The sequence below is a fragment of the Trichosurus vulpecula genome, chromosome 3, assembly GCF_011100635.1.
Source record: "Trichosurus vulpecula isolate mTriVul1 chromosome 3, mTriVul1.pri, whole genome shotgun sequence".
In the NCBI taxonomy this organism is placed as follows: Eukaryota; Metazoa; Chordata; class Mammalia; order Diprotodontia; family Phalangeridae; genus Trichosurus; species Trichosurus vulpecula.
Genome location: NC_050575.1, coordinates 132,434,112 through 132,460,840, shown reverse-complemented (window position 1 = coordinate 132,460,840; position 26,729 = coordinate 132,434,112). Strand labels below are relative to the sequence as shown.

The 26,729-nt window shown below is 40.7% G+C and overlaps 2 protein-coding genes across 3 annotated transcripts in view; one reads left to right on the top strand and one right to left on the bottom strand.

Annotated features, from left to right (window-relative positions):
- The window catches only part of RALGPS1 (Ral GEF with PH domain and SH3 binding motif 1), a 573,263-nt gene that overhangs the window by 261,299 nt on the left and 285,235 nt on the right, over positions 1-26,729 (bottom strand). The gene's annotated exons all lie outside the window — the stretch shown is intronic.
- ANGPTL2 (angiopoietin like 2) overlaps positions 1-26,729 on the top strand; it is a 64,302-nt gene that overhangs the window by 8,981 nt on the left and 28,592 nt on the right. The window contains exons 1-2 of one of the 2 annotated variants that reach the window (XM_036750309.1): positions 3,045-3,064; positions 11,832-12,691. In XM_036750309.1, the coding sequence (XP_036606204.1) occupies positions 11,878-12,691 (814 nt within the window). In that variant the 5' untranslated portion in view covers positions 3,045-3,064; positions 11,832-11,877. Of the gene's footprint in view, positions 1-3,044; positions 3,065-11,831; positions 12,692-26,729 lie in introns of those variants that run through there. The other variant, XM_036750308.1, reaches the window with a different exon arrangement.

Below are 26,729 nucleotides of genomic sequence, written 5' to 3'. Positions count from 1 at the left end.
ATCTTAAAAGTATATGGAATATACATGTCAGGGGTGCCTCCCCTTTTTCCACACTGGGACCCAAAGTCATATCTTATTTACTGCTTTTCCTTCAACAGCTTATGAAGTGGGTAGCATAAGAATTGGTTGTGCCCATTATAAAGATGAGCAAAATAAAGCTCAGAAAAGTGAAATAAATTAATTGATAAACATTAACTGAGCACCTATTGTATGCTAGGTACTACACTAAAGATTCAAAAAGAGGCAAAAGACAATCCTTGCCCTCAGCCCTCAAGGAGCGTTCAATTTTATGGGGAGACAACAAATATATACCAAACAAGCCATATACAGGATAAAGTAGGGAAGAAATAACAGAGGGAAGTCCTTAGAATTAAGAAGCATTGGGGAAGGCTCCCTGTAGAAGGTGGGATTTTAGTTGGGACTTAAAGGAAACCAGGGAAGGCAGTAAACAGAGTAGAGGAAGTGAGTGCCCAAGGTCACACAGTGAATCGGTGATAATGCTAGGACTACAACTTTTGTGTTTTCATCCTCTCACTACCCCATTCTGCCAACACCCTGAAGTAAATACTACCCAGGAGCCTCTTTTCTCTCTGAAAAGCCAATGCAAAGCCTTTTCCCATGTTCTTACAAGTATGGGATTATAGGATCCAAAATTTGGAGTTGGAAGTGACATTAGAAATCATTTTACAGATGAGGAAACTGAGGCTTAGAGCGGGGGGGGAATGATTTGTCCAGAGTATCACAAAACTGGCAAGCCTCTGAGTCAAGATTTGAATATAGATCTCCCTGGCTCCCAAGTCCATCACTCTGTTCACCATACAGCATTGCCAACAGTTGCTGGGTCCTCCAGCAGTTTAGATTAGAGATTGTAAAGAAACATCTAACAGTTAACAAAAAGGGGTCTGCTTAGCCATAGCAGAGGAAGGATATGCAGCAATGATAGTCAGTAAGGGCATCATGTTGATTAAGCAGAATGCAGCTCCCCTGAGTTTGCCATAGTGGTCCACTGGTCAAGCATCATAGAGCTTGGACTCCAAGTGGCTTTGAAGATTGGCCAGTTTCTTGACAGCTGACTATGAGAGCTCCAGAGGCAGGGATGCAGTACAGACTAAGAAAATTCTGCCCCAATTTTCAAGGACACTAAAAACAGAGAGGGCTTCTTTTGTCTGGCCTAAATTCTCTTTGCTTTCCTACCACTATTTGGACATAGGTTTTGGTGCTTTTAGCTTTTGGAAATTACCTTGCCCCTTGCTAAGCTATGGTATGAGGACTGAGTTAAGACAGAGTTCAACATTCACAGTTCCCAGGATTTAAAGGTCTAAATGAGGTCCAAATTCCTCATTTAGACTCTCCTTAGCCTGGTGTGTGAGTTTCTTCTTCCCACCTAAGCCCCAACATGGCCTTTTTCCTCCCAAATTATTAAAGTCCTTTCACACAGTGTTGCCTGCAACATGATCCTTCGAGGGAATGTAGAGACCCACAAAATATGGCAACATCTCCCTGCAGTGAGGTCATGCCACAGGCCAATCCATGAGCTCAGAGACATTCCATTTGGGGCTGTATGATGCCTAAGACCTATGGAAATCTCATTTAAGTGTTTAAACACAGTCATGAGAATTTGTCAAAATGTACTTGATTTTGAGGAAGCAAACAAAGAAAGTTTGTGCAGAATGGAAACTTCTAACAGCACGATGTGGAAAAGCAATTTAAGACTCTATTGCTTCAATATTAAGAGCCAAGGAAAATATTTTGATTTGTTTTTATTTATTTAACATTTTGGGGGGGTAGAAATCAGAAAAAAAAATCTTTTCCATGAAAGTTGACTTTCTCTCCACTCATAAGATGATGGGGATGTTATTAAATTACTTCCCTTGAGACACAATTCACCAAATAAATATTAAGAGGATAGAAGTAAATACACTCATTATTAGCCATTGAGAACAACCAACCTTTTAAGACAAGAATCAACCAGGATGATTAACTTGGCAGAGTATTTTTGGGATTCATTTCATTTAGTTATTGAACAATAACCAGGAGTCTTCAACATATATACCTGGAATCTTGACCAATATTAAAATATCCTTTGAAATATACCCACCTGATGTCTCTTATCAATTCCTCATTGAGTGAGGGAATGACTCTGGGACCCAGAACTCTTTGCCCATGGAAGACAATCTCTGGCAGGTTCTAGCAAGTAGAAGAGCCTTTGAGAGTGGGTCTGACTAAAGATCATGCGCCTGCCACCTGAGGGTTGGCTGGGCTAGCATGGCCTTAGCACAGAGAGGGTGCTTATCTCCAGAGAACTGACCGGACTCCTGATATTTTTTTAGCCAGAGCAACTCCCTAAATGAGCCACTGAGGCATGGAGGGGTTGCCATCTTCACTGGTAGAAGGAGCGGCAGCAGAAATCAAAGATCTTGAAGTATCGAGGTAACTGAAACACAAATCCCCACTGTATGTCTCTGTTCCAAGAGACCTTCTGTATGGCAACAAAGGTATACTGATAATGCCATAGGTGACCGTCCATCAAGTACAGTATAGCACCAAAAAAAGGCTATTTCTTAACAATAATTCAAACAGATTTGGGGAAATAGTTCATCCAGATTTCCCACTGGGCGCTCACTGGACAAAGCGTTTGGCCGCTTTCAGCCACTAAGAGAAGGACCTCAAGGAAGTCTGGAGCCGCTACAGGAACAGGCAGATGAGTAAGCCAAAGGCCGAGCAGCGGCCAACTCTCCTGCCAAAGTCTTGAAACATTGCCCAGCTTCGGCCTTCGGGGATGGTAAGAAATCGCACCAGGTGAAGACTGGCTTTATGCCCAGGCGAACAATCAAGAGAATTGCTCCTCAAACAGAACCACTTTGGGAGAAGAGAAGCGCAGGCCTCGGGGGTGAAGAAGAAATTCCCCCATCAGGCTCAGGAGGGGCTGGCATGTTTCAGCCTATTTTACTTCAACTATCATGCTAAAATGGCCAATGAGTAAAAGTCAATGCTACTTTCCAATGCTGAAAGCATGGAAATATTTGATGCACTTGGCCCTGTGGTGGTGACATAAGACCAATAGGTGAGAGTTTATAGAGAAGTTGACTTTGGCTCAATGTATAGGAAAACTTTCTAATAATCAGAATTCATTGGATTATAGGTTTAGAGCTGGAAGGGACCATAGAGACTGTCTAGTTCAACTCCCACATTTTAGAAATGAGGAACTGAGGCCAAGAGAGGATAAGTGCTTGTCTAGGGTCATACAGTCGGAGGCAGAATTTGAACCCAGGCCTTTCTGACTCCAAGTCTAGAACTCTATCTACTATGCTATACTGCTTTCCCAAAATGGAATGGGTTACCTCAAGAGGGTGTGAGTTTCCCATCACTGGAAAGCTTTAGGCAGAGGCTAGATGGCAACGCTTCAGGGAAGTTGTAGGGGGTTTCTTAATAGGCAGGCATTGAGCTAGATAGACTTAGAGCTAGAAGGGATTTCTAGTCTAAGCCCTTTATTTTACAGAAGAGGAAACCAAAGCCCAAGCAAGCCCAAGGTTATACAGGTAGTGTAAGAGGAAGGGTTTGAATCCAGGTCCTCTGGCTCCAGAGCCTGGACTCTTTACACTGCATGACACTATCTCCCAGATCCTGCAGTTTTATTCAATGTAAGCCCAGATAATGAGATAAACAGTTAGGTATTAGACAAGGCGATCTATTCATGGAGATAAAATCTTGCAGAAGCTATTTCATAAAGGCACCAGAAGCTACGTAAAGATGTGTGAAGAAGAGAAATGACCCCCTATGGATGGAGGGTGAGTTAGAAGAGCAGAGAAAGAAGGATGTAAGTGAAGATGATGTTTCAGAAAAGAGTCTTTGAGGGCATGGTGGCACATACCTGTGATCTCTGCTATGAGGGAAGGCTGAGGCTGGTGGATCTCTTAAGCTCAGGAGTTCTGAGCTCCAGTAGGACTAAAAGCCAATAGGTTATCCTCACTGGATCTGGTATCAATATGGTAAAACCTTGGGAGCAAATGTAACAATGATGCTACTTGCCGCTGCTGTGGCTGTGTAACACCAGCACACAGGAGGGCTGCTAGCACAGGTTCTTTGATCTGCTTTTCTAAGGAAAGCAACTTTAATTTGGTGTGAGATTATAATCTCACTTTAATTAAACATACATATATCATTCACTTAGCTCAGTGGAAAAAGCCAGCACCCTGAACTTCAGAGAGTATACAAACAAATTACAAGCATACATTATATAAACAGAGCAAATAAACACAAACCAGTAGACAGGCTCCTAATCCTTTAACTATAGCAATACATACAGTTACCAGAGAGAGAAGCATCAACATCTGGGTTTTCAAAGCCAGGGAGGGCTCCTTAACAGCTACCCAGAGTCTTCACACCAACCCTCTTCCAATGAATGAGCCCCAAACAAAATGCTAACCTCAGAGTATATATATACTTCTTAAGGGTCAGAGACCTTTCCCCTCTCGAGGACTTCATATCTCTCATGACCTAATTGGCAAAAGGGTCTGGGCCTTCCTACAAACAAAGCAAGGCTTAATCAAAGGCACTTGGTTGCCTTAGTGCTAAGAAGCACTCCAAAGGAAAAAAAAACAGTAAAATGTCCCACTTTGCTTGCCCTTACAGCAGAATGCACCAGACTCTCTATGGAGGGTCAATACGGTCCAGGCTGGAAACAGAGCAGACAAAATCTTCTGTACTTAGCACAGCAGTAGGATAGGGCCAATAAATGGCTGCTGAACTTCTAGTGTGGGTGTGAAGGGAGACCCAGTCTCAAAAAAAAAAAAAAAGAAATTCAATAGTGAATCATTAGCAGCTCAATTTGCAAACTGTCAGAGGATGGTTAAATAGCTGTCAATAGAGACTTGTTAGAAAACACAGAAGCAATCCCTCTGGAACTGTGCCAAGCTGGGTTTGTATTGGGCGTGGGTGGGGATGTGAGGAAGAGCTCATCCTGGTGAAAACAGTCTCTCACTGGTAAGTGTCAGATAAATTTCAGTGCAGGAAAATCTCAAAGTTGGAAGGGATGTTGGTGGCTTTTAGTCCAACTCAATACCCACACAGGACATCCCTATGACATCCTCAACAAGTGGTTATCCAGGCTCCTGTGAAGGAACCTCCATGGAAACGCTGGGCTGAGGTTTCTCCTGAGGCAACCCATTTCATTTTGGGGCATATCTGATTCTGAGGAAGTTTTTCCTTACCTTGAGCCAAAGTCTGCCTTTCTGAAATTTCCACACACTATTAGCCCTCTGGGGCTAAGCAAAGCATGTCTAATCCTTTTTCTAAATGACATCCCTTCAAACACTTGAGAACAGTGATCATGCTGCCCCCACCCCAAAGTCTTCTATACTCCAGGTAAAATATTCTCAGGTTCTTCAACTGATTTTCGTATGATATGGTCTACACATGGTAAAGCTTATCAATATCTTTTCTAAAACGTGGCATCTAGAATTGCATTTCCTCCTTTGTTAAAACTTTTGACTTTGTAGAAAATTAGCAGAGACATAGTTATCTTGACTTAACTAAGTCTTTTTATTCTGTCTCAAAGATCATTGGAAGGATCTGGGGAAAGCGAGAAGATATTGTGGAGGACAAGAACTCAGATTTTAATTATTTGAAGACCTATCTTGTGAAAGAGGATTAGGCTTATTCTGCTTGGCTTCAAAGGGCAAAACTAGAAGCAATGTGGTTGTAAAAATACAGATTTGGATTTAGGGGTAAGGAAAATTTCATATCAATTATAGATGTTCTAAATTGGAGTCATCTAAGGTATTAGTGAGTTCTCCATTTGCAGAGACCTTAAAGCAGAGGACAGATGTTGATGTGCAAAGAATGTTCCTTATACAATTGGGATTTCAGAGAGAAGGAACCTCTGAGGACATATACTCTAACCCATACTTGGTTAGTTATCAAATGAGATATTTGTAAAAGCACTTACAAGGTTGGCTTGTGTAGTGTTAAATTCAGCTATACTCATACCAAGCTGTGATCTCATCGGTGTGAGCACTCCCTGCACAGGTGCAGATTGCAACCCTTTTACAACTTTACATCCTGGATGGTTCTTTTCCAAGTCTTTCCGTAAATCCTCCATGGAGGATCAGCCAGCCCAATCTCGTGAAGGCCTTTCTTGGCTCCTTTTAATATCTCAGGGCAACTACTGTAGCAACTGGGCTTCCATCCATTGACTCTCCTTATTAAAAGGAGCATCATGGCCTAGTTACAGACATGACAAACCCAGCCTATAACACTTCTTGGTGCAACTGGACCAGATTAAAATACAATTGAGAAATATTTAATAAAATAAGTAAAAACACAATAGAACAGAGACAATGTAAATATCTGCTTTTCTAAGTTGATATGTTGCTCATTTAGTGGCCCTATTCCTATTACTTTGCCACCATTGGTCTAGTGGACAGAGCAGGGACGCCCATATCATTTTGGATACTTACCAACTGTGTGACCACAGGCAAACCACTTCAGCCCTGAGTCTCAATTTTCTAATCTATAAAAATGGGAAAGTACCGTTAGTATCTACCTCCCAGGCCTATTGTCTAATGCGATCTTAGGCTGCAGTAACAGAAGCCCAATGTCTGTAACGAGGAAGGAGAGAATACTGCTACTTTCTGCATCGGCCAAAGTACAGTTGGAGCATTGTCTTTGGTCCTAGCCACCATATTTAAGAAACTATTTTGATAACCCATGGTGTGTCTAAGGGGAACAGCCATGATGGCAAGAGAATTGGAAACTGTGTCATAACAGGATCAGTTGAAAGAACTGAGAAGAAAAGAGTTGGATAGGATATGTGTTTAAAGGGTGGTCAGAAAGGGGGGGTGGTGTTACAATTTTCCTGCCTGACCACAGTACTGCACAAATCACCCTATTCTGCTTCTATGCCCATAGTCCTCCATTCTTCCTCTAATATTAATACTTATTCTTACTATACCACCTCCTAGATTGTTTTCTTATTTCTAGTTGAGGATCTTCACATGTTAGCACATTCTCATGAATGTGGAATATTTTCCAGGCATACCTTCAGTTCTTTGGGACTGCCATGAATGGTGGAAGCATGCTAGGGGACTGCATGGTACTTCTAGCAGTATATTTAGGGAAGCCAGAAAATGAGAAGGGCTTTTGTGTAACAGACACTGAGGGAAAGACCCAGAGAGTGAACTAACCTATTCATGATGGTGAGATTAAATGGAATATAAAGGGCTAAAACAGAATGTGCTTCATCTGAAGGAAAAAAGGTATGGGTAGCAATCATTATTCCAGACAAAGCAAAAGCAAAAATAAATCTAATTAAAAGAGATAATCAGAGAAGCTACATTATGATAAAAGATATCATAGACAATGAAGTAATAGCAACAATTTTTATAGCAAGTTTCTCTGACAAAGGCATCATTTCTCAAGCACAGAGTGAGCACAGAATTGAGTCATATTTATAAAAGAAAGAGCTGGGGCAGCTAGGAGGTGCAGTGAGTAGAGCACCGGCCCTGGAGTCAGGAGGACCTGAATTAAAATCCGACCTCTGACACTTGACACACTTACTAGCTGTGTAACCTTGGGCAAGTCACTTAACCCCAATTGCCCTCTCTTCCCCCCTCCAAGAAAATAAAAATTAAAAAAAATAAAAGTAAGAGCAATTTCCCAATTGATAAATGGTCAAAGGATATAAACAGGCAGTTTTCAGAAGAAATCAAAACTATTTGTAATCATATGAAAAATGCTCTAAATCACTATTGATTAGAGAAAGGCAAATTTAAACAAATCGGAGGTACCACCTCATGCCTATTAAAAATAATATATAATATAATAAAAATATAAAAAACAATAAATGCTAGAGGGGATGAGGAGAAAATAGGTACACTAATAAATTGCTGGTGAAATAATGAACTGGTCCAACTATTCTGGAGAACAATTTGGAACTAGGTTCATTGGGCTTTAAAACTGTGCATATTCTTTGATCAAGCAATACCACTACTAGGCCTGTATCACGAAGAGATTAAGAAAAGGAAAAGGATCTGTATGTACAAAAATATTTATAGCAGCTCTTTTTTTGGTGGCAAAGAATTGGAAATTAAGGGGATGCTCATCATCTGGGGAATGGCTAAAGAAGTTGTAGCATATGATTGTGATGGAGTACTGTTATTCCATAAGAAATGACAAGGAGGTAGTTTCAGAAAAAAACATGGCAAGACCTATATGAATTGATGCAAAGTGACATGAGAAGAACTGGGAGATTATAGTACACAGTAATAGCAATGTTGTAATGATGATCAGTCACAAAAGGACTGGCTACTCTGATTAATACAATGATCCAACGCAATTTCAAAGGACTCATATCCACCTCCAGAGAGAAAACTGATGAACTCTGAGGGCAGAATGAAGTGTATTTTTCTCACATTCTTTATTTTTCTTGTTTTTTAAAATAATGGCTAACATGGAAATACATTTTGCATAATTTCATATGTATAATTTGGATATATTGCTTGCCTTCTCAGTGGGTGTGGGAGGGAATGGAGGGAGAAAATTTGGAACTCAAAGTCTAAAAAGAAAAAATGTTTTAAATACATAATTAATTAAAATGTTTTTTTAAAGTGGAATGAATTAGTTGAGGCTGGGAGGAATGGTTTAGCTCAGATGTTGCTCTTGGGTCTTTGCCTACCTGCAACATCTATGTGGTACATGTGGCTCATCAAAGGAAACTCTGCTGCTCAGGAATTGTGACTTATGTAGCAGAATTAGAAGAGGAAGAGATGAGGAAAACTCTGGTCAGATCTACCTGGAGCTCTGAGTAGCACACCAAATTATCCTAGGTGAACGTATCCCAAATTTCCTGTCCCTGGAGAAGATGCTGCTACCCAGCATCGTCCATCAGCAACATTACAATGAGAATGGAGGTTCAGAAGTAATGCTATCACTAGCATCATTGCAAATAAAAAGTCCAATGCCATTGGAGATGGATCAATAAGAAGATCCTATGAAGGGTGTCCCAAGCCTTAGTGCAGTTGCAAGCTCTAATAGCATAGGACACACTAATCCTAGTCCTAGAGTCAATAGGAGAAAAGAAAAACAAAGGACATTTTATAATTGGGGATTGCCCCTGGGGGAAAAAGCCCTCAGATACGCAGGAAAAGTACCTAAGAAGAGTTGAAAAAAATAATTGTTGTAAACCCTTCTGGACTTCAAAATCAAAGTGTCTTGTGCACCTTAGTACACATGAACCAGAGCTCAGGATATGGGTGCAAACTCCAGCTCTGCCATTAAACTGTGTGACACTGGGAAAAGTTACTTTTCCCTCCAAGCCCCAGTATATTTTTCCCATAGGATAAAACAAGAGAAAGTTTGGAAATCAGCCCTTCCCTTAAGTGAATGATGACTACCAGTGGGTGAGGCAGACAGGCAGATGGGGTTGAGGGGTTTCCTGGCCTAGCAACAGAGCTCGGTTGCCCTGTTTAACGAGCTGTGTGTCATTCTCTGCCCGGGGGTAAGTTCTCCAAATGAAACACCAGTTATGAGATGTCTTGGCCACCGCCTGAGATTGACTCTGAGTTCTGATTGTTTTTATGAGACAGTATGAGGTAGTGGAAAGAATGCTGGATTTGGGGTCAGGATACACCTGTGTTCAAATCCTACTCCTGACATTCGCTACAAGTTTCTAACTTCTCTGAACCTCAGTTTTCTCATCTGTAAAATGGGAAATAACAATACACGTAGCACCTACCTCACAGGGTGATTGTAAAGTGCTTTGTGAGTGTGCGTGTAAACCCTCTAGCGATACATAAATTTCAGCTATTACTATTAATGAAGGAGCTGGGAGGAAAGCAATTATTCAAATAACACTTTGCACTTGACTATTTCCCCACTGACATCAGTAACATTGAATATTTTAGGGCTGTCGTTCTGTTGTGGGGAAGTCTCATTGATGCAATTCTCTCTAACAACGCGGACAAGCATTCTGCAACTTAGAGAGTCGCCCAGGCACCAAAGAACTGCATAATAACAGTAATAATCGCCAACATTTATATAGCACTTAGTCTATGCCAAGCACTTTGCTGAGTACTTTATAAATTTTTTTATTTGATCCTTGCAACAGCCCTGAGAGGTGGGTGCTATTATTATCTCCATTTTGCAATTGAGGAAACTGAGGCAAACAGAAGTTAAGTGACTTGTCCAGGGTCACACACCTAGTAAGTATCTGAGGATAGATTTGAGCTCAGGTCTTCCTGACTTTGGGTCTAGAGCTCTATCCGCTGTGTCATCTACCTATCTCTAAGGCCCATTCTCTCTCCAATACATCACACTATATTCTTGTGAGGAAAGCATTTCATACGTCTTGATGTGTTATAAATGCGAATTTTCGTTATTGTCATTATTCTTATCTTAGCAACGTGGTACTATGGAAAGAAAGCTGGACTTGGGAATCAGGAGACATGGGTATCAATCTCCCCTCTACTTACTAGCTACATGACCTCGGGCAAGACGTAGCATTTCCCTGAGACTCAACTGCCTCATCTGTAAAAAGGGGGATAAGAAGCCTTGTACTGCTTATCTCCAGGGGTGGTTCTGAGGAAAGTGCCTTAGAAATGGGAATCGCTGCTATTTGTATTTAGGCCCAAGACAACCTTTGCAAATAAAAAAGTTCTAAATATGGGAAAAGATAGTTTTGTTTTAAAATTTAAACTCTTTAAAATGTGAAAATAGATAGCTCCAAAGAACCATTTCTTTTGTGCTTTTTTTTCTTAGAGGCAATCAGGGTTAAGTGATTTGCTCAGGGTCAGTCACACAGCTAGCAAGTGTGAGGACATATTTGAACTTGGGTCCTCCTGACTCCAGGGTTGGTGCTGTATCCATTGGACCACCTAGCTGCCCCCATTTATTTTGTTCTTTAAGCAAACAGATGCCAATAGAGGGGCTATCTCCAACCTTAGAGTCTTCTCTCCCCTTAGCAAGGTGGTGACAGTAGATTAAAATACCATACATCTAGACTGTATAAAAGGATAGAAAAGTCAGAGAACGCGTAACAGCCTTTTCCCTCTTCCTCCACACTTTCATTTTGTCCCTCTTGGAGGCCCTTATCATGTAATATTGTATACTATAACTAACCGTGTTTGTGGTTTATCCCCCTGTGAAATAATAAACCCTATTAGGGCAGAGACCAAGGCTTGTCTAAAATGTCTATTTCTTCCTGTGGCATAGTGTTGCTTACAGTGGTAGTGTGGAGGAAATAGTCCGGGATTAGGGATCAAAAACCTGGGTTTGAGCCCTTCCTCATCCTCATTATGTGTGTAACCTTGGACAAATCATTTAACCTCTCTGGCCCCTGGTTTCCTCATCTATAAAACAGAGATAATAATAGTACCTCCATTTATAGTTATCCCAGTTTTATAGTTGAAAAATTTGAGACAAAGGAAACCATCTCAAAGGATTAAATATAAATACTTCGCAAACACAAAATATTTGCATTTTAAATTTAGTTATTGCTAGTTATTATTATTAAGAACTCCATTCACTTTGGCGTGCTTTAAGATTTATGATGCACTTTCTTTACCATACCGTTATGCAGTGGGTAGTTCAAATATTTTATAGAGGAGGAAACTGAAATTTACAGAAAGCGCTAGTGAGTGTCATATGATAAGGTAATAATACAAACTGTTATAATAAGCTACTAATTTAAGATTTTTTAAAAGATAAGTAGGCTTGAACCTAGGTCTCCTGGCTCTAGGTCCAACATGCTTTCTACTACCATAATTAAAAAGTGCTTTTGACTCTACAGAAGGAAGGTGATCTATATATAATCTTGTATCTCTGCTCACTTCCAGGTTTTCTCAGATTTCATTGACAGGAGATAAACACTTCTAAAGGACCATGAACACAATGAGACTGGCCTGCGTGGTCCTGGCTGCTTTAGTAGGAGCTGCTGCTGGCAAAGCCGATGACTTAGGAAGCAGTGAAGATGGAAGGGAACAAGAATTCGTTTATCTGAACAGGTATAAGAGAGCCAGCGACTCTCAGGACAAATGCACCTACACATTTATTGTGCCACAGCAGAGAGTCACTGGGGCCATCTGTGTCAATTCCAAGGAACCTGAGATTCAGCTTGAAAACCGTGTACACAAGCAAGAACTAGAGCTACTGAACAATGAGCTTCTAAAGCAGAAGAGACAGATTGAGAGTTTGCAGCAACTGGTGGAAGTGGATGGTGGGATAGTCAACGAAGTCAAGCTGTTACGGAAGGAGAGCCGCAACATGAACTCTCGGGTCACGCAGCTCTACATGCAGCTGTTGCATGAAATCATTCGCAAACGGGACAATGCATTAGAGCTCTCCCAGCTTGAGAATAAGATACTCAACCAAACGGCTGACATGCTGCAGCTCGCCAACAAATATAAGGACCTGGAGCACAAGTACCAGCATTTAGCCACTCTGGCCAACAACCAGTCCACCATCATTGCTCAGCTAGAAGAACACTGTCAGAGGATGCCGGCCGCCAGGCCCATCCCGCAGCCGCCGCCTCCACCACCACCAAACCGAGTCTATCAACCCCCCACTTACAATCGGATCATCAACCAGATTTCCACCAATGAGATTCAGAGTGATCAGAATTTGAAGGTGCTTCCCCCGACTCTTCCCACAATGCCTACAGTCACCGGCATCCCAACCTCAACTGATAAACCTTCTGGTAAGTCACTCTTTCTTCATAGTCAACCACAAAGATTTCTTTAGGAACATCTACTCTAAAAATAGAAGGATCAATACATTTTTATGCTGTCACTGGCAATCATTTAACATGGTATGGTATGGCATAGGTAGTACTGAATTAGGAGTAAGAAGAACTAGGTATAATTTCTGGCTCTCCTCCCTTTTAATTTTTCACTTGGGTAACCTTGGGAAAGTCATGCAACTGTTCTGGGTTTCAATTTCCTCATTTGTAAGATGAAGGGATGAGATTAGATCAGCAGCTCTAAAATTTTTTGGTCTCAGGACCTCTTTACACTCTTAAAAATCATTGAGGATCCCAAAGAGCTTTTGTTTATGTGGATTATATCTACTGATACTTTATTAGAAATCAAAACTGTGTTTAAATAATCATTTATTCATTTAAAACAATAATAAACCCATTACATGATAAAGTAAATAACATTTTTTAAAAACCTATATTTTCCAAAACAAAAGAAATTTACTGAGAAGAGTGGCATTGTTTTACACATTTTTCCAAATCTCTTTAATTTCTGGTTTAACAGAAGATATCTGGCTGGTCATATCTGCTTCTGCATTCAATTTTTTGTGATAAGTTTGTTCAAATATATGAAGAAAACCTGGCCTCAGATAAAGGCAGAAGTATTTTAATAGGCAGTAACATCTTAGTATTGTTATGAAAATAGTGATGACCTTGTAGACCCCCTAAAGGGTCTTGGAGAAATCAAGGGGTCAATTGGCCACACTTTGAAAACCATGTGATCCCTAAAGTTTAGTTTAGTTCTAAATTCTATAATTTGATACAAAAAAGATAAGTAATAACTCATATTTCCATGGCATTTAAAAGTTACCAGGTGCTTTTCCCACAAGTTACATGAGGTAAACAGTACAAGCATCATTATCCTGATTTGTCACAGAATCTCAGAGAGGTTAAGTGATTTACTCAAGGTTCCATGACTAGTAAGTGAAGGAGTAGAGCTCCAAACCCAGTTTTTCTAATTCCATATATCTTAATCTTTCTACTATATCATTCTGTCCCATAAAATTTATGAGAAAGGAAATATTTTTAGAACAGTATTGAAAACATAAAACCAGTAAAGAGAACTTTTTAAAAATTGTTTCAAGTTCAATCAAGTTCAAAAGAACTTGATTTTATCTATAGGCTTAAAATGTCTATTTTGAATAAGTATGACAAAGGAAGATAGAATTAATCACTCTAAGACTATATCAAATTAATTTCTTCTGGGCATCTTAAAATGTCAATACATTTTTGGTGATGACTTCTTCAATATTCAACTCTGAAATATATAATTTTTCTGGAAACAGAAATATTCCATCTAATGTCATTCTAGTTCCATAAAAGACATTGGGTGAAGCAATGATCCAGGGACAGTGAGTTTCGCTGGAGCAATATGAGAGGGGAGGGGGCAAGAGAAGGGATAGCAGGGAAGGAAAAAGGTGGCAATAAGGAGAGGAGAAGAAGGTAAGGAAGGGTAGAGGAGAAAAGGAGAAGGAAGAGGAATGGATATGAATGAGAAGGGAAGAAAAATGAGAGGAGGGAGAAGAGGAAAGGAGAGAAGAAGAAAGGAAGAAAAACTAAAGTCTGTCCTCTTTTCCCTCCCTCCTAATGGTCCTATTTTAAAAAGTTAGTCTCTAGGAATATCAGAGAGACCGTATTGGTTTCTGGTAGCCTGTGTTATCTAGGTAAGAAAGCAAAACAACAAAAAGGTTTTTCCACAGTATGTTAGAGTTAGAAGACAGAACAAAGAATATTAGAATTGAAAGGGAACTTAGAACACAGAATGGACCTTGAAATACAGAATGTTAGCACACAGAATCTCAAAAAAGCCCCAATACAAACTGTTAGGGCTGAAAGGGAATTAGACATAGGATGTTTGAAAATAGAACATGATCTATTAAGGCTAGAAGGGGCATTGGAGACCATCTAATACAACTTGATACTCACCACTACCACTCTGCCCTGCCCCCAACCCCTGCCATGAATCAGAAGAATTGATTGACTTTACCAGTTACCAGGGAGTTAGTGGAAAACGAGGAATCTTCTGCACCCTGATCCAGTTTCATCTCGCTGCATTATTTTGCCTTTCTGTGCAAGTGTTAAATACCTTGCTTTAAGAAAACTCATGATATAACACTGACTTTGTAAATCAGATTATATAAGTGGTTACTCACATCAGAAAACACCATAAAACAGTAATGGAACTTGCCTGGATTTCACATATATTTTGATGTATAGATTACTTTTTATGCACAGATCTATTACCTAAAGTAAGCAATAAATACATGGGAAACTTTGACTATGTAGATTTTTTTCTGATTTTTTTTTAATATTTAAGAAGAAAGAGCAAAGATGCTAGTTCACTATTACGTCTTAACCTGAAAAGAGAAGTAGTGGGATGGATGGAGAAAACAAGAAAAGTAACAGGGGAAAGGTCCCACTGAAGACAGCAGGAGTTGTGTTTGAATGTATAATTGCCACATTGCTGCAACTCACACTGGCAATGGGCTGTCTTTGTGCTGGGGCGCGGCTCCCTCTAAAAGTCTGCAGGCTGGGGGTGGGCTGGGGGGTTAAGGGTGGGAACATGTAGGGCTCAGTTTGATCTTGCTGACCAGGTTTTCCCCTACCTTTGTTTCAAAGTGGCCACAATGAAATCTCAATTCAAATATGTACAAGTACACTGAACAATAGCAATTCACATGTCTACACATTAAGGTTTACAGTGTGCTTTCCTGACATCAACCCTGTCAGGTGGATAGTACACATATTTTTATCACCATCTTACAGGTCAACAAACTGAAGATCTGAAACTTTAAGTGACTTGTCCAGGATCATGCAGCTAATAGGTATCTGAGCTGGGATTTCAACCCAGTTCTCCTGACTTGAAGGCCAGCATGCTTTCCACTTTGCCAGTGAATTTAAGGTTTGAACTGAAATGACCAGGGTCATTGAGCACAAAACTGATCTCCCTGCTTCTAGGCTTTTTTCACTCTTTACAGCCATCAAGATAATCTTCCTAACGTAGAGTTCTGATCACACTACCCTCCTCCTCAAGACCCTTCAAGGGTGAGCTTGGAGTCCACTAAATCCTCCAGATCTTTTTCGGATAAGCTACTGTCATCTTAAGGCTAAAATCTTAGTGAAGAAGATTGTGGAGATTAATTGTAGAGAGATAGTGATCCAGGAAGGAGGAGACACTGAAAGGGAGAAAAGGGAGGGTTTCTAACAAAACACTTGTAGGAGCATAGAATGAGAGCTGCAAAGAACCTCAGAGGCCATCTAATCTAACCTACTTATTTTTACAGATGGGGAAACTGAGGGAAAAGCAAATTGCCTAAGGTGATATGGGCAGTCAGTGATAGAACTGAAATTCAAACTTAGGTCATTAGGGTATTAGATCTAGAGAGCAAAGGATCAACCTTGGAGGCCGTCTGCCTCTAATGCTTACTATCTGCATGACCCAACCACCCTGGCCTTCGGGTTTCTCATCTCTAAAATGATGGGGCTGGAGAAAATAGCTTCTGAGATCCCTCTAAGCACTAAATTTATGAACACCTTCATTTCATGGATGAAGAAATGGAGGCCGAGGGAAGGGAAGAGGCTTGTGTGAGGCCACACAAGGCAGTGTCACAGGCTGGATCTGAACTCAGGTCCTTAGGCTCAAGTTGCCGCTCTTTCCTCCTGTACCATGCTACTTCCTGGTGAGGTCCCTCTGACTCTTAAATCGGATCCTCTTTCCAACTACGCCGTGTTGCTTTCCCACCTACTCTATGATCCTGCTAACAGGTGGTGTGAGTAGGCAAAGGAGGGGTAGAGAGGAGAGGCTGGATGGAAACAAGAGCTTCAGCCCCTGGGGACCTTTCCATCACTCAGCTGCCTGGTGCAACCCATCCTCTGGAAAAGTATCAGTGAATTAAAGCCTGAGGAAAAAAAAGAGCCTTCAAGGGCTCCTCGTTGTATAATGGATAAAATATAAACTCTTCAACCTTGCATAAACAAAGGTATTTTAGTCCTTCTAGATGGACTATAGACCGCTGAGTTCATCAATTACAATTGTTTCATTTTACATTTGAGAAAAGTCAGGACTAGAGAGGTTAAGTAAGCAACTTACCCAATGTCATGCAGATAGGTTGTGGCAGAATGAGAATTGGAACCCGGTTCTTCTGATTCCAAGTCCAGCACTATTATTTAAGGCCTTCTACAGCCTAGCTCCAACCAATTTTTCCAATGTGATTTCATTCTGCTTTTCTTCCCATACTCTACCTTCCAGTCTCCCTGGACAGTTACCACAAGGTAGTCTGCCATCTTGAGTTGGCCTGCTCTCTCCTACCTTTTAATATTTGTACAGATCACCCTTTGTACCTGAGTCATTTCTCCTCCTCCAATTCTCAGCTCATCTACCACATCTCCCATGCATGTTACTAATCTCTGCAACTCACTGAAAGTGGTTTTTGCCCCACCCAAATTTTCCTAGAGCACTTGGTCTGAATTTCTCCTCTGCCTCATCACACAGTACCTTGTTTTACAGTTATGTCTGTGTAGTACCTCCCACCCTAGGAAAACATAAACTTCTTAAGGAAGCTTCCCAACACTTGGCACAGGGCATAATAAAATGGCGACAATCATAGTATCTCTCTCCCGTGTTGTGAAGATAAAATGAGGTAATATTTGTAAAGCACTCTGCAAACTTTAAAGTGTTAGTAGTAGTAGTAGTAGTAGTAGTAGTAGTAGTAGTAGTAGTAGTAGTAGTGGTAGGCGTTTAATAAATATTTGCTGGATGGAATCGAACTGAATGGAATTAAAAGGCAGTGTACATAGTAGACAGGGGCACAGGATTCAAACAGTGTGACTCTTGGTAAGTTATTTATTTTCTCTGTTTCTCAGTTTCCTCATCTCGTTGATGGCTACTGAAGTCCTTTCCAGTTCTAAATCTATAATCCTATGATCCCTTCAGTTAAATGAACTAATGTATGTAGACGAAAAGAGAATTGAAGGCTATAAGGAACACTATTTCCAAGTGAGGACAGAGGAAGCTGACTAATACATACACAGCCTAACACAAGGACCCATTCTCCTTAGATCCAGCTGACCCAAGCCAAGTACTGCAATGGCCCCATAGAAAGATAGAGTCCAAAATGCCACGGTGTGAAAATTCTCCCGCTCGCTTTCTTGATACCGAAGGGTGAGCCTCCCTACTTCTTTACTCAATGAGTGGTTAGACATCTCTCAACAGTCATTCTTAAAATGTTAGGGCTGGAAGAGATGAATCTAATTGAGGATTTCTTTACCTGGGGTTTCATGCAGAAAGCAGTCTGTGGGTAAATTTAGGGGGAATCTGTGAGCTTGGATGGGAAAAATAATTTTCACTAACCTCTAACTAATATTTAGCATTTCCTTTAATTGTTTAAAAACATGCTTCTGAGAAGCACGGCTGGTCCACAAGCTTCACTAGGCTGCCAAAGTGGCTGAGGCCATAGACAAGGTTCAGACCCCCTAATCTAATCTGAAACCCTCGTTTTACAGAGAAAGAATGGAAAGTGAGTTGTCCAATGTCTCACAGCTAGGGACTTGAATATGGGTCTCTATCCTTCAAACCTAGTTCCTTTTCTATTCACAGCTAGAGAGTTTCAAGTTCTAGTTATTGGGCCATAGTCTCCAGTAACACCCTCCCCCAACCCTCACTCCCCCGGCTGCCTGGAGCTTGTCAACTCTATGGTCCTTCAGACCTGCCAGCAGGGTCTTCCTCTTTTACTCTTCCTCCCCCAGCATTGTCTGATCCCTCTGTTTCTCTCCCACTGCCTTATAAACAGCTCAGAGCCATAGAAACACAACAGACAAAAGGCAAGAAAGCCCTCATGCCTGAGGAACGCAGCAGCAGACAAAGGCTGACTTTCCTTTGGTGGTATCAGGATTAGCCAACAGGAACGAGAGGATCATCTTTCAGTTAGAGGCAGCGACTGCCCCCGGAGGCACAAGATCCACTGTTTCTCTCCCCAGCCAAGAAAACACAAAACTCTTATCGAACTTGTTTCTGATAACTCTCTGTTGGCGCTTGCCTCTCTTTGTCTCGTTCTGCTCCTAAGCCAGAATCATGGTCATGCTTTCCATTCTCTCCCAGCCCCCTTTTCTCCTAACATGTGCAGTCAGAATCTCCTGTGTATATAGAGTTCATTCACTTTCACCAGAGTAAAACTATAGCCCTAAGCAAGAGTCTCTTGGACATTTGCTTTTATTTATAAACCTTAATGAGACCCTGGAATGGGAACCAGAAGGCCTCATATTTGAGTTCCACTTCTCATCATTTATTGATTGTGTGACCTCAGTCGAGTCACTTAACTTCATTTTAAAATGAAAAATTTGGATGAGAAAACTCATAAAGTCCCTTCCAGCTCTGATAACTGTTATTCTATGCTTTTAGTCTGTAGATTTGTCATATTTCTTCCCCAGAGAGCTCTTCGATATGACTCAATTAGACAAATATTTGTTAAGCACCTGTTAATGTACATTATGCTAGGTTCTTGGGACATTGGGAAGGTGATTCAAAGGTAAGAGCTCATTTGGAACCCAGTTTTGCTACTTACTACCTATGTGGTCTTAAGAAAGTTTTTTTTTTCCTCTCAGGGCTTCAGTTTTCTCAACCTGCAAAATCAGGGAGTTATTTTAGCTGTAGATAAGACAGGGTGTCCCAAAAGTCAGTACAGTTCTTTAGTTATTCAAGGTTAAAACTGCACTAAGACTTTTGGGACACTCTGTCTTTAAGCTGTCTCCCAGCCCAAACTCCCTAAGTACCTGTTCTCATGGAACTTACAAATCTGTTGCATCCATTGTTCAGTTACCATAGTAGCACTTCCAGTCAAATAGTGAAATAGTCTCTTTGAAGGAACAAAAGGAACAATCCTATTCTTCTACTTCTAAGAGATGTTAACAGAACCTCAGAGTTGGAGGAGATATCAGAGGACACCCTGCCCGACCCCGTACTCAGAGCAGGAATTTCCTTTATAGAATTCCCAACAACTTCAAGTGATGGGAAACTCACCACCTTATGGGGTACTCCATTCCACTTTGGGCAACTTTTTCTAGCCCTCATTCAAGTACGTCCACTCTAAAAAAACAAACAACGTTCAGGATAAAGTCTTAACATGATCAGTATTTGGGCTGATGAAGAAATGTTACAACAGAGAAACTGTGAGGCTTAATAGAATTTCCAAGTACTGGAACTTGGAGTCAGAGGGTCTGGATATGAGTCCCTATTCTACCACTCATTAGTAGCCATCAGCAATTCTTCAGCCTCAGTTTCCATATCTGCAAAATGAGGTTAGATTAAAATTATTTTTTAAGGTTTCTTCCAGCTTTAAAATCCTAAAATACCATGTGGTTCTCAGTAAAGATATAAGCCTAGTCAAAGGGGACGGGTAAAAGGGCAAAGAGGAATTATATGCCAGCAAGGGCTGGTGTTAGGACCAAGCAAACACACAAATATGCCATTGTCAGACAATCATGACCAGTGGCAATCATTCCAAACAGAACCAAAAGGTAGAAAAAAGTAAAAAAAACAACAAAAGGTTACTTTTCCTATTTTTGAAAACTAGGGAAAGTAATTTCCTCTCATTGGACCATAGTTTCCCCATTTATAAATTGGGGGGGTGGGGTTTGCAAAATCCTTTCCATATCTAACATTCTTTGATCTTAAATCATCTTGATATCACAGACATAAAGCAGTCAACCAAACTTGGCTGCTGCTCAAATAAAGTTAGGCAGATCAATTAAAATCAAAATGAACTGGTTAACTTTGAGTAGAGGCCAAATCTGTGGGTAGGGGCTGCTGGTTCCCTACAGGAAGAGAATCTGGCCAATACAACCTGGGGAAAATTAGGAAAAAAAAAGGTTTAGTGTTGCTGCTAGGTTACACTGTATTCCTAATTTCACTTTAATAGGCAGAATTAATGACTTTCTCATTACGAAAACCCATGAGCCCTGATGGAACTTTATGTTTAATACCAGACATAGGAATTACTTTCTGTTCCTGTCCTTTCCCATAACTGAGGGGAAGAGTGTGGGCCGGTAAGCCACTAGCTGGTGGACAGTCTGGCCACAAAGCCAACAGATATCCTCCTACTACCAATGAAGATATATGGGAAAATATTTGGGGGGATTTTTCCTGTTTCTGTAAACTGTGTGCTTGCTTTTTCAATGCACATGTTAGCTCCTATCCCATCACTTGCCTCACCCTCACCAATCCCTACCTCAGGACACATGTTACCCAATTTCTTTGTAAGTCAACTAGCTGACATATAAACAAGTTACTTACTAATTCATGCAGCCCGTGATTTATTAACATCTACCACCCTCTCCCTCAGAGAAGAAAACACAGAGACTCATTAATACAGTGTTAGGGAGGAGGAACTTTAGAGATCATAGAATCCAATGACCCCCTCATTTTGCCGATAAGGAAACTGAGATCTGGGGAAGGGAAGAGCATTTATTGTGCACCTATGTGCCAGGCACTGTGCAAAGTGTTTTACAAATATTATCTCATTTGACCTTCACAATAACTCTGGGAGATAGGTGCTATTATTATCCCCATTTTATACTTGAGGAAACTGAGGCAGGCAGAGTTTAAGGTACTTGCCCAGGGTTATACACCTAGGAAGTATCTGAGACTGAATTGAATTCAGGCTTTCCTATCTCCAAACACAGCACTCTATCTGTTGCACCATCTAGCTGCCTACTACAGAGAGGAAGAGAATCATCAAAGAACACACAGCTAATAGAAGAGATTCAAACTTAACTCTTCTGACTCTAAATTCAGTTTTCTTTCAAATTCAGTATCATTGGGCAGGTGAGAAGGAATACTGCCCTTTATTCCCAAACAAGTGAATTTAAACCATCTAAATTTAGACTATGTTGTGGTATGATGAAAATGACATTATACTTGGAGTCAAGATACTTGGGTTTGAAGCCTGACCCTAACACTTATTAGCTGTGCATTCATTAGCCGTTGGTGATTAAAAAAAAAACAAACCACAAACTCTTTGTAAATCTTAAAACACCAAAAAATGTAAATCATGATCATTCTGTGAGATAAATGTAGAGAGCTGACTTTCCTTATATAGATGTAAAAATATTAATATATCATAAAATATAAATTATGAGCTCTAAGATAAATGTAAAGTTGTCTTCCCTTATACAAGTGTAGAGAATTAACAAAGGGCTGAGGCTTGAATCACTTCTCTGAGATAGCTGGGATATAAACTGAAGTATAAGATGGCATGTTTCTGACATCCTAAATTGGAATCCAAAATTTCTTTTCCCATAAAAAGAGGTTTATATGAAGAAGTATAATTGAAGAAAGGCTATTAAGACTCTCAAGTTATGAGTTATGTTGTCTTTTGGGGCCTGGCCTGGGAGGTGAGTCATCCATCTCTAGAACCATATGTCTACAGAAAATACATTCCAAATTCTGAACAAAGGACTTGCAACCAGCTTTGCAGTAGAACCTAATCATATGGGTATGGTCTGGACTTCAATGATAAGGAAATAATTGCTATAGAAGAAATGTTCGATCTTGCAAAAGGTGACCACAGACTCCAGGAAGGCTAGCATTGGGACCTCAGAACATAGACTGTCAAGACCGAAATGGACATTAGAGAACTATATTAGTGCTGGAAGGGACATTTGAACATAAATGAATAAATGTCAGAAGCAGAAGGGACCTTAGAAAACAAACTATTGGAGATGGGAGGGAGGTAACAGAGTACAGAATGGTACAATAGATCTGAGAGGGACTACAGAACATAAAATATCAGAGCTGAAAGGAATCTGAAGACTCATTTTTACAGATATGGAAACTGGGGTCCAAAAGAGTAACTTTTTCAATGTCACACAGCTTGCCAATGTCAGGCCTGGGACTTGAACACCTGTGGCTTCTCTACTTTTATCTACTCTAACCTGTCAATACTGCCTTATACCCAAAAAGATTTCTAACTGGAGTCCTATAAATGATGGTCCTATAAATGATGGATAGCTAGCTAGCTAGCTGGAGTTGCATGGCTCTAAGTAAGTTGTTTAACCTCTCGGTGTTTCAGGTAAATGTCTAAGACTGTAAATTGAAGAGAAGATGACAGTTTATATTGGTAGAATTAAGTTTCTCCATGGTAGCTCCTTGCATCAATAAAATCATAGGTTCACTACACACACATGCACACACACACACACACACACACACACACACACACATACACACACGGACTAACCTAGTCTTCCTATAATTCCACTGGTCTAACCAGCTTACAAAGGAATGCGCAATATTGGATACCCTGGTACAGAAAAAAATCCATTAATGGTCCACAGGAAAGGTAGAAAATAGAGGGCTCAAAGTTTACAAATTCCCCCATGCTGTAGAAAGTCCCAGAAAATATTTCAGATGATTCATGTAATATATTTCCATTGGAAAACAATGCCTCCAAACCCCAATATAAAAAGCATGTCTCCAGCCAGCCTACAGGTGTGTGAAAGCTACCAGGACTGAAGCAAAGGCTGCTTTCCAGCTCTTTCATGTAGGCTAAAGGCCCATACTCTAGGTTAAGTTTTTCCCTAAAGGTTTTCCCATAGCCAGGAGAGCAAAACCATATTGTGCATTGTCAGCGATTCCTTGTGACAATGAAATTAGATGTTTTTCTTTGATGAGATACAGCATGGCAAAGAACATAAAAGGGCAGCTTAAAAGCCAGGAAGACTTGGGTTCAGTACTGTGTGATCCTAGGCACATGCCTTAGCTTCTCGGTTTCTCTAGTAATTCTGTAAGACTATACATCACAGATGAATTGCCAGTGTGCTCAGTGGAAGAAGTTTCCACTTTCAGAGTTTTCCCAGATGGACAAAATAAGAACAACAACTAAGATTAACATTATACTTTGAAGTTTACAGCGTACTTCACATGTTATCTCATTTGACCCACTGACTTAGGTGCTACAGGTATTATCACTGCTCTGCCCCTTCCCCCCCAGCTACTCCCCGCCCCACAACAGTTTTACAGATAAGAACAATGAGTCTGAAAGCAGTTAAATGACATGCATAAGGTCACATAGTAAATGCCAGAGGATGGGATTTTAGTTTCGTTTTTCCTGACTCTCAAGCACAAGTCTGGGCTAAAATTAAAAAATAAAAAACAGTAAAACAATAAGATTGATTTCTGCATGGGTGTGGCCCATGAGTCACTCTCATTCTTTTGAAGTCACATCTGCCATGTTTCCTTTATACTTTTTCCTCCATGAGGCTCTCACTCTCAGAACTGCGATACTTTTACAGCACCCAAGAACCACAGGATACAGGAGAGGGAAGGAAACTCAGAGATCACCTGGTTCCAACCCATTTGTGCTGGAGATAAAGAAGCTGAGTGAAACATAAAGAGGGGCAATCATGTACTCGAATGTCATAGATACCTGATTGCTTAATCAGTCAGGAAATAAGCACTTATTAAGCACCTACTATGTGCCAGGCACAATTCTGGTGATACAAAGAAATGCAAAAAACAATCCCTTCTCTCAACAATATGTAAACAACTATGTACAAAAAAGGCACAAATAGGATGGATTAGAGCTACGCTACATGGTGAAGGTGCTCTTATTAAAGGTGGTGGAGGTGGGACCAGAACTTGGGTCGCCAGGCTCCCAGGGCTCTTTCTGTAATAACAGGCTTCCTCTTGAATAGGTAATACTCAGAAGTATTCACTTACTTTTGACTATGAGTCTGCACAAATCCCCAATAATGACAGCAGGAGTCATACAGCTGTGTATATAACTGTTAAAAAAAAAAGACCCAAACAAAACAAAACAAAACAAAACAAGAAACCACCCAGTGGAATAAAGACAGTTTCTTTTTCTTTTTTTAAAAAAATAAGTCCAGCTGCTTCAGGCAAAGGCAGGAAGCCAAATGTTATCTCATATATTTATTTTGCTACTCAGTTACATAAAAAGCAAATTCAATTCCTTCATCATTCTTACATTGGTCTGCCTGCCAAAGGGCTTGGAGTTCAAGGTGCTAACCTAAGGTTACATGGTCCTGTCATACTCCGGCCAACGAGAGTTGTCATGAGGAAACCACAGGGTCATTGTACGAATTACATTCTTGTTGAAAATTTTAAAAAATGTAAATTGAATGCTTTCTCTACTGAGTGCAAATAAGAAGGGAACAAGAAAGAAGAGCAGTTCTGTCACACAAAAAAGGTTTTCATTGCTTTATCCCAAAGAGCTGAAAGTCATATACTGCATACATTTATTCCAATCCTTAAAGGAGCTGGGCTTTAATTGGGCGTGAGATCTGTCTCTTTCTCTCTGTCTGTCTCTCTGTCTGTCTCTGTGCCTGTCTCTCTCTGTCTCTCTTTCCCTGTTTCTCTCTGACTCTCTCTTTCTATCTCTGTCTCTCTGTCTCTCCCTCCCTCCCTCCCTCCCTTCCTCTCTGTCTCTCTGTCTCTCTCTCTCTCCCCCTCCCTCCCTCTCCCACCCCCCAATACAAAGAGCAATCCTCCACATCTGGAAAATTAAAAGGGTGTAATGAGACAAACACTGGATTTTGAGTCAGAAAACCTGGATTCAAACCCCAGTGTGACCTTTTGGCAAATCAATTAACCTTTCTGTGCCTCAGTTTCTTCATATTTTTATTTATTTTTATTATATAGTACCAATTATATAGTACCAGTTTTCTAGGTCCCTTACAGCTCTAATGCCTAACGATCCTATCACTCACTCTAATTCACCAAATATAGAGCACAAGTGGGCAAGGTGAATTAGACAGAGAGCCAGGCTGAAATCAAAAGGAACTGGATTTAAATCCTACCTGACACATACTGGCTCTGAACCCCTGGGCAAGTTACTTAACCTCTCAATGCTCTCTACAATTCTCTAAGTAGCAGAGAAGGTGGCAAGCTATGTCATTGGTAGAGGGAGTTTCCTCACCCAGCGGTTCTCTTTACAATTGAAATCAAAGCTCTGGTCCCCTGGTGCCTGCCTGAATGGAGTTTATATTCTAGCTGCTCTAGCTAGCCGACGGTCTTCCCAAAACCAAAAGAATTTGTAGCCTAGCAGCCAACCTTCTAGCAATGAACCGCTGTATTGACCTAGGCCAGTTCTCAAATGCAAAACACAAAGTCCACTTCTGTCCCCATCTCAAAGTCCTTTCAGCTTGGTAGGCCCTGCCAGCCCTGCCATGCTTTGAGAACCTAAAGTCACCTCCATGGCAAGGCAGCAGAAGAGGATGTCAGACGCAGCCACAAACTCTACTTTCTGGGAAAAATGTTTGCTTAGATTGATCAACAGAATTGATGGGATCCTATTACTGAGTTTATTCAGCCGTGAAATAAGCACCATGATACCTAGCAAGAGAGAGGGCAGACCTGTAGGAGGAAGAAACTCTAATGTGGGTTACGGAGGTTCCATCAGGTTAGGTCCCCACTGACATGTGGAAACAGTCCCAGTTGTAGATCATTTTGCCTCCTAACCATAAACAACCTGGTACCTCTCCCTTTCTTTCTATGCAGGAACACTCAATTTTCTCAAGTAAATACTCTAGGTGGCACAGAAGCTAGAGTGCCAGACCTGAAGTCAGGAAGGATCCTCTTCTTGAGTTCAAATCTTGCCTCAGACACTTACTAGCTATGTGACCCTGGGCAAATGACTTAACCTTGTTTGCCTCAGTTTCACATCTGTAAAATGAGCCAGAGAAGAAGATGTCAAACCACTTCAGAATCTTTGCCAATAAAACCCCAAATGGGGTTACAAAGAGTTGGACATGACTGAAACAACTAAAAAACAAATACTGTAGTAGAAGATGGGAAGATGATAGGGTCCCAGATGGGGTCAGGCTTCCTGCTGAATAGTGCTCTCTCTTTTAACATGCTGACCACTAGATATTTTTCCTCAGTGACAGGAGATTAAGGTCACTTGTGGAAAACTAGACCCATGTGCCCTGAGTCGCTGACTCCAGGGCAGAAGGTCACCTGATCACA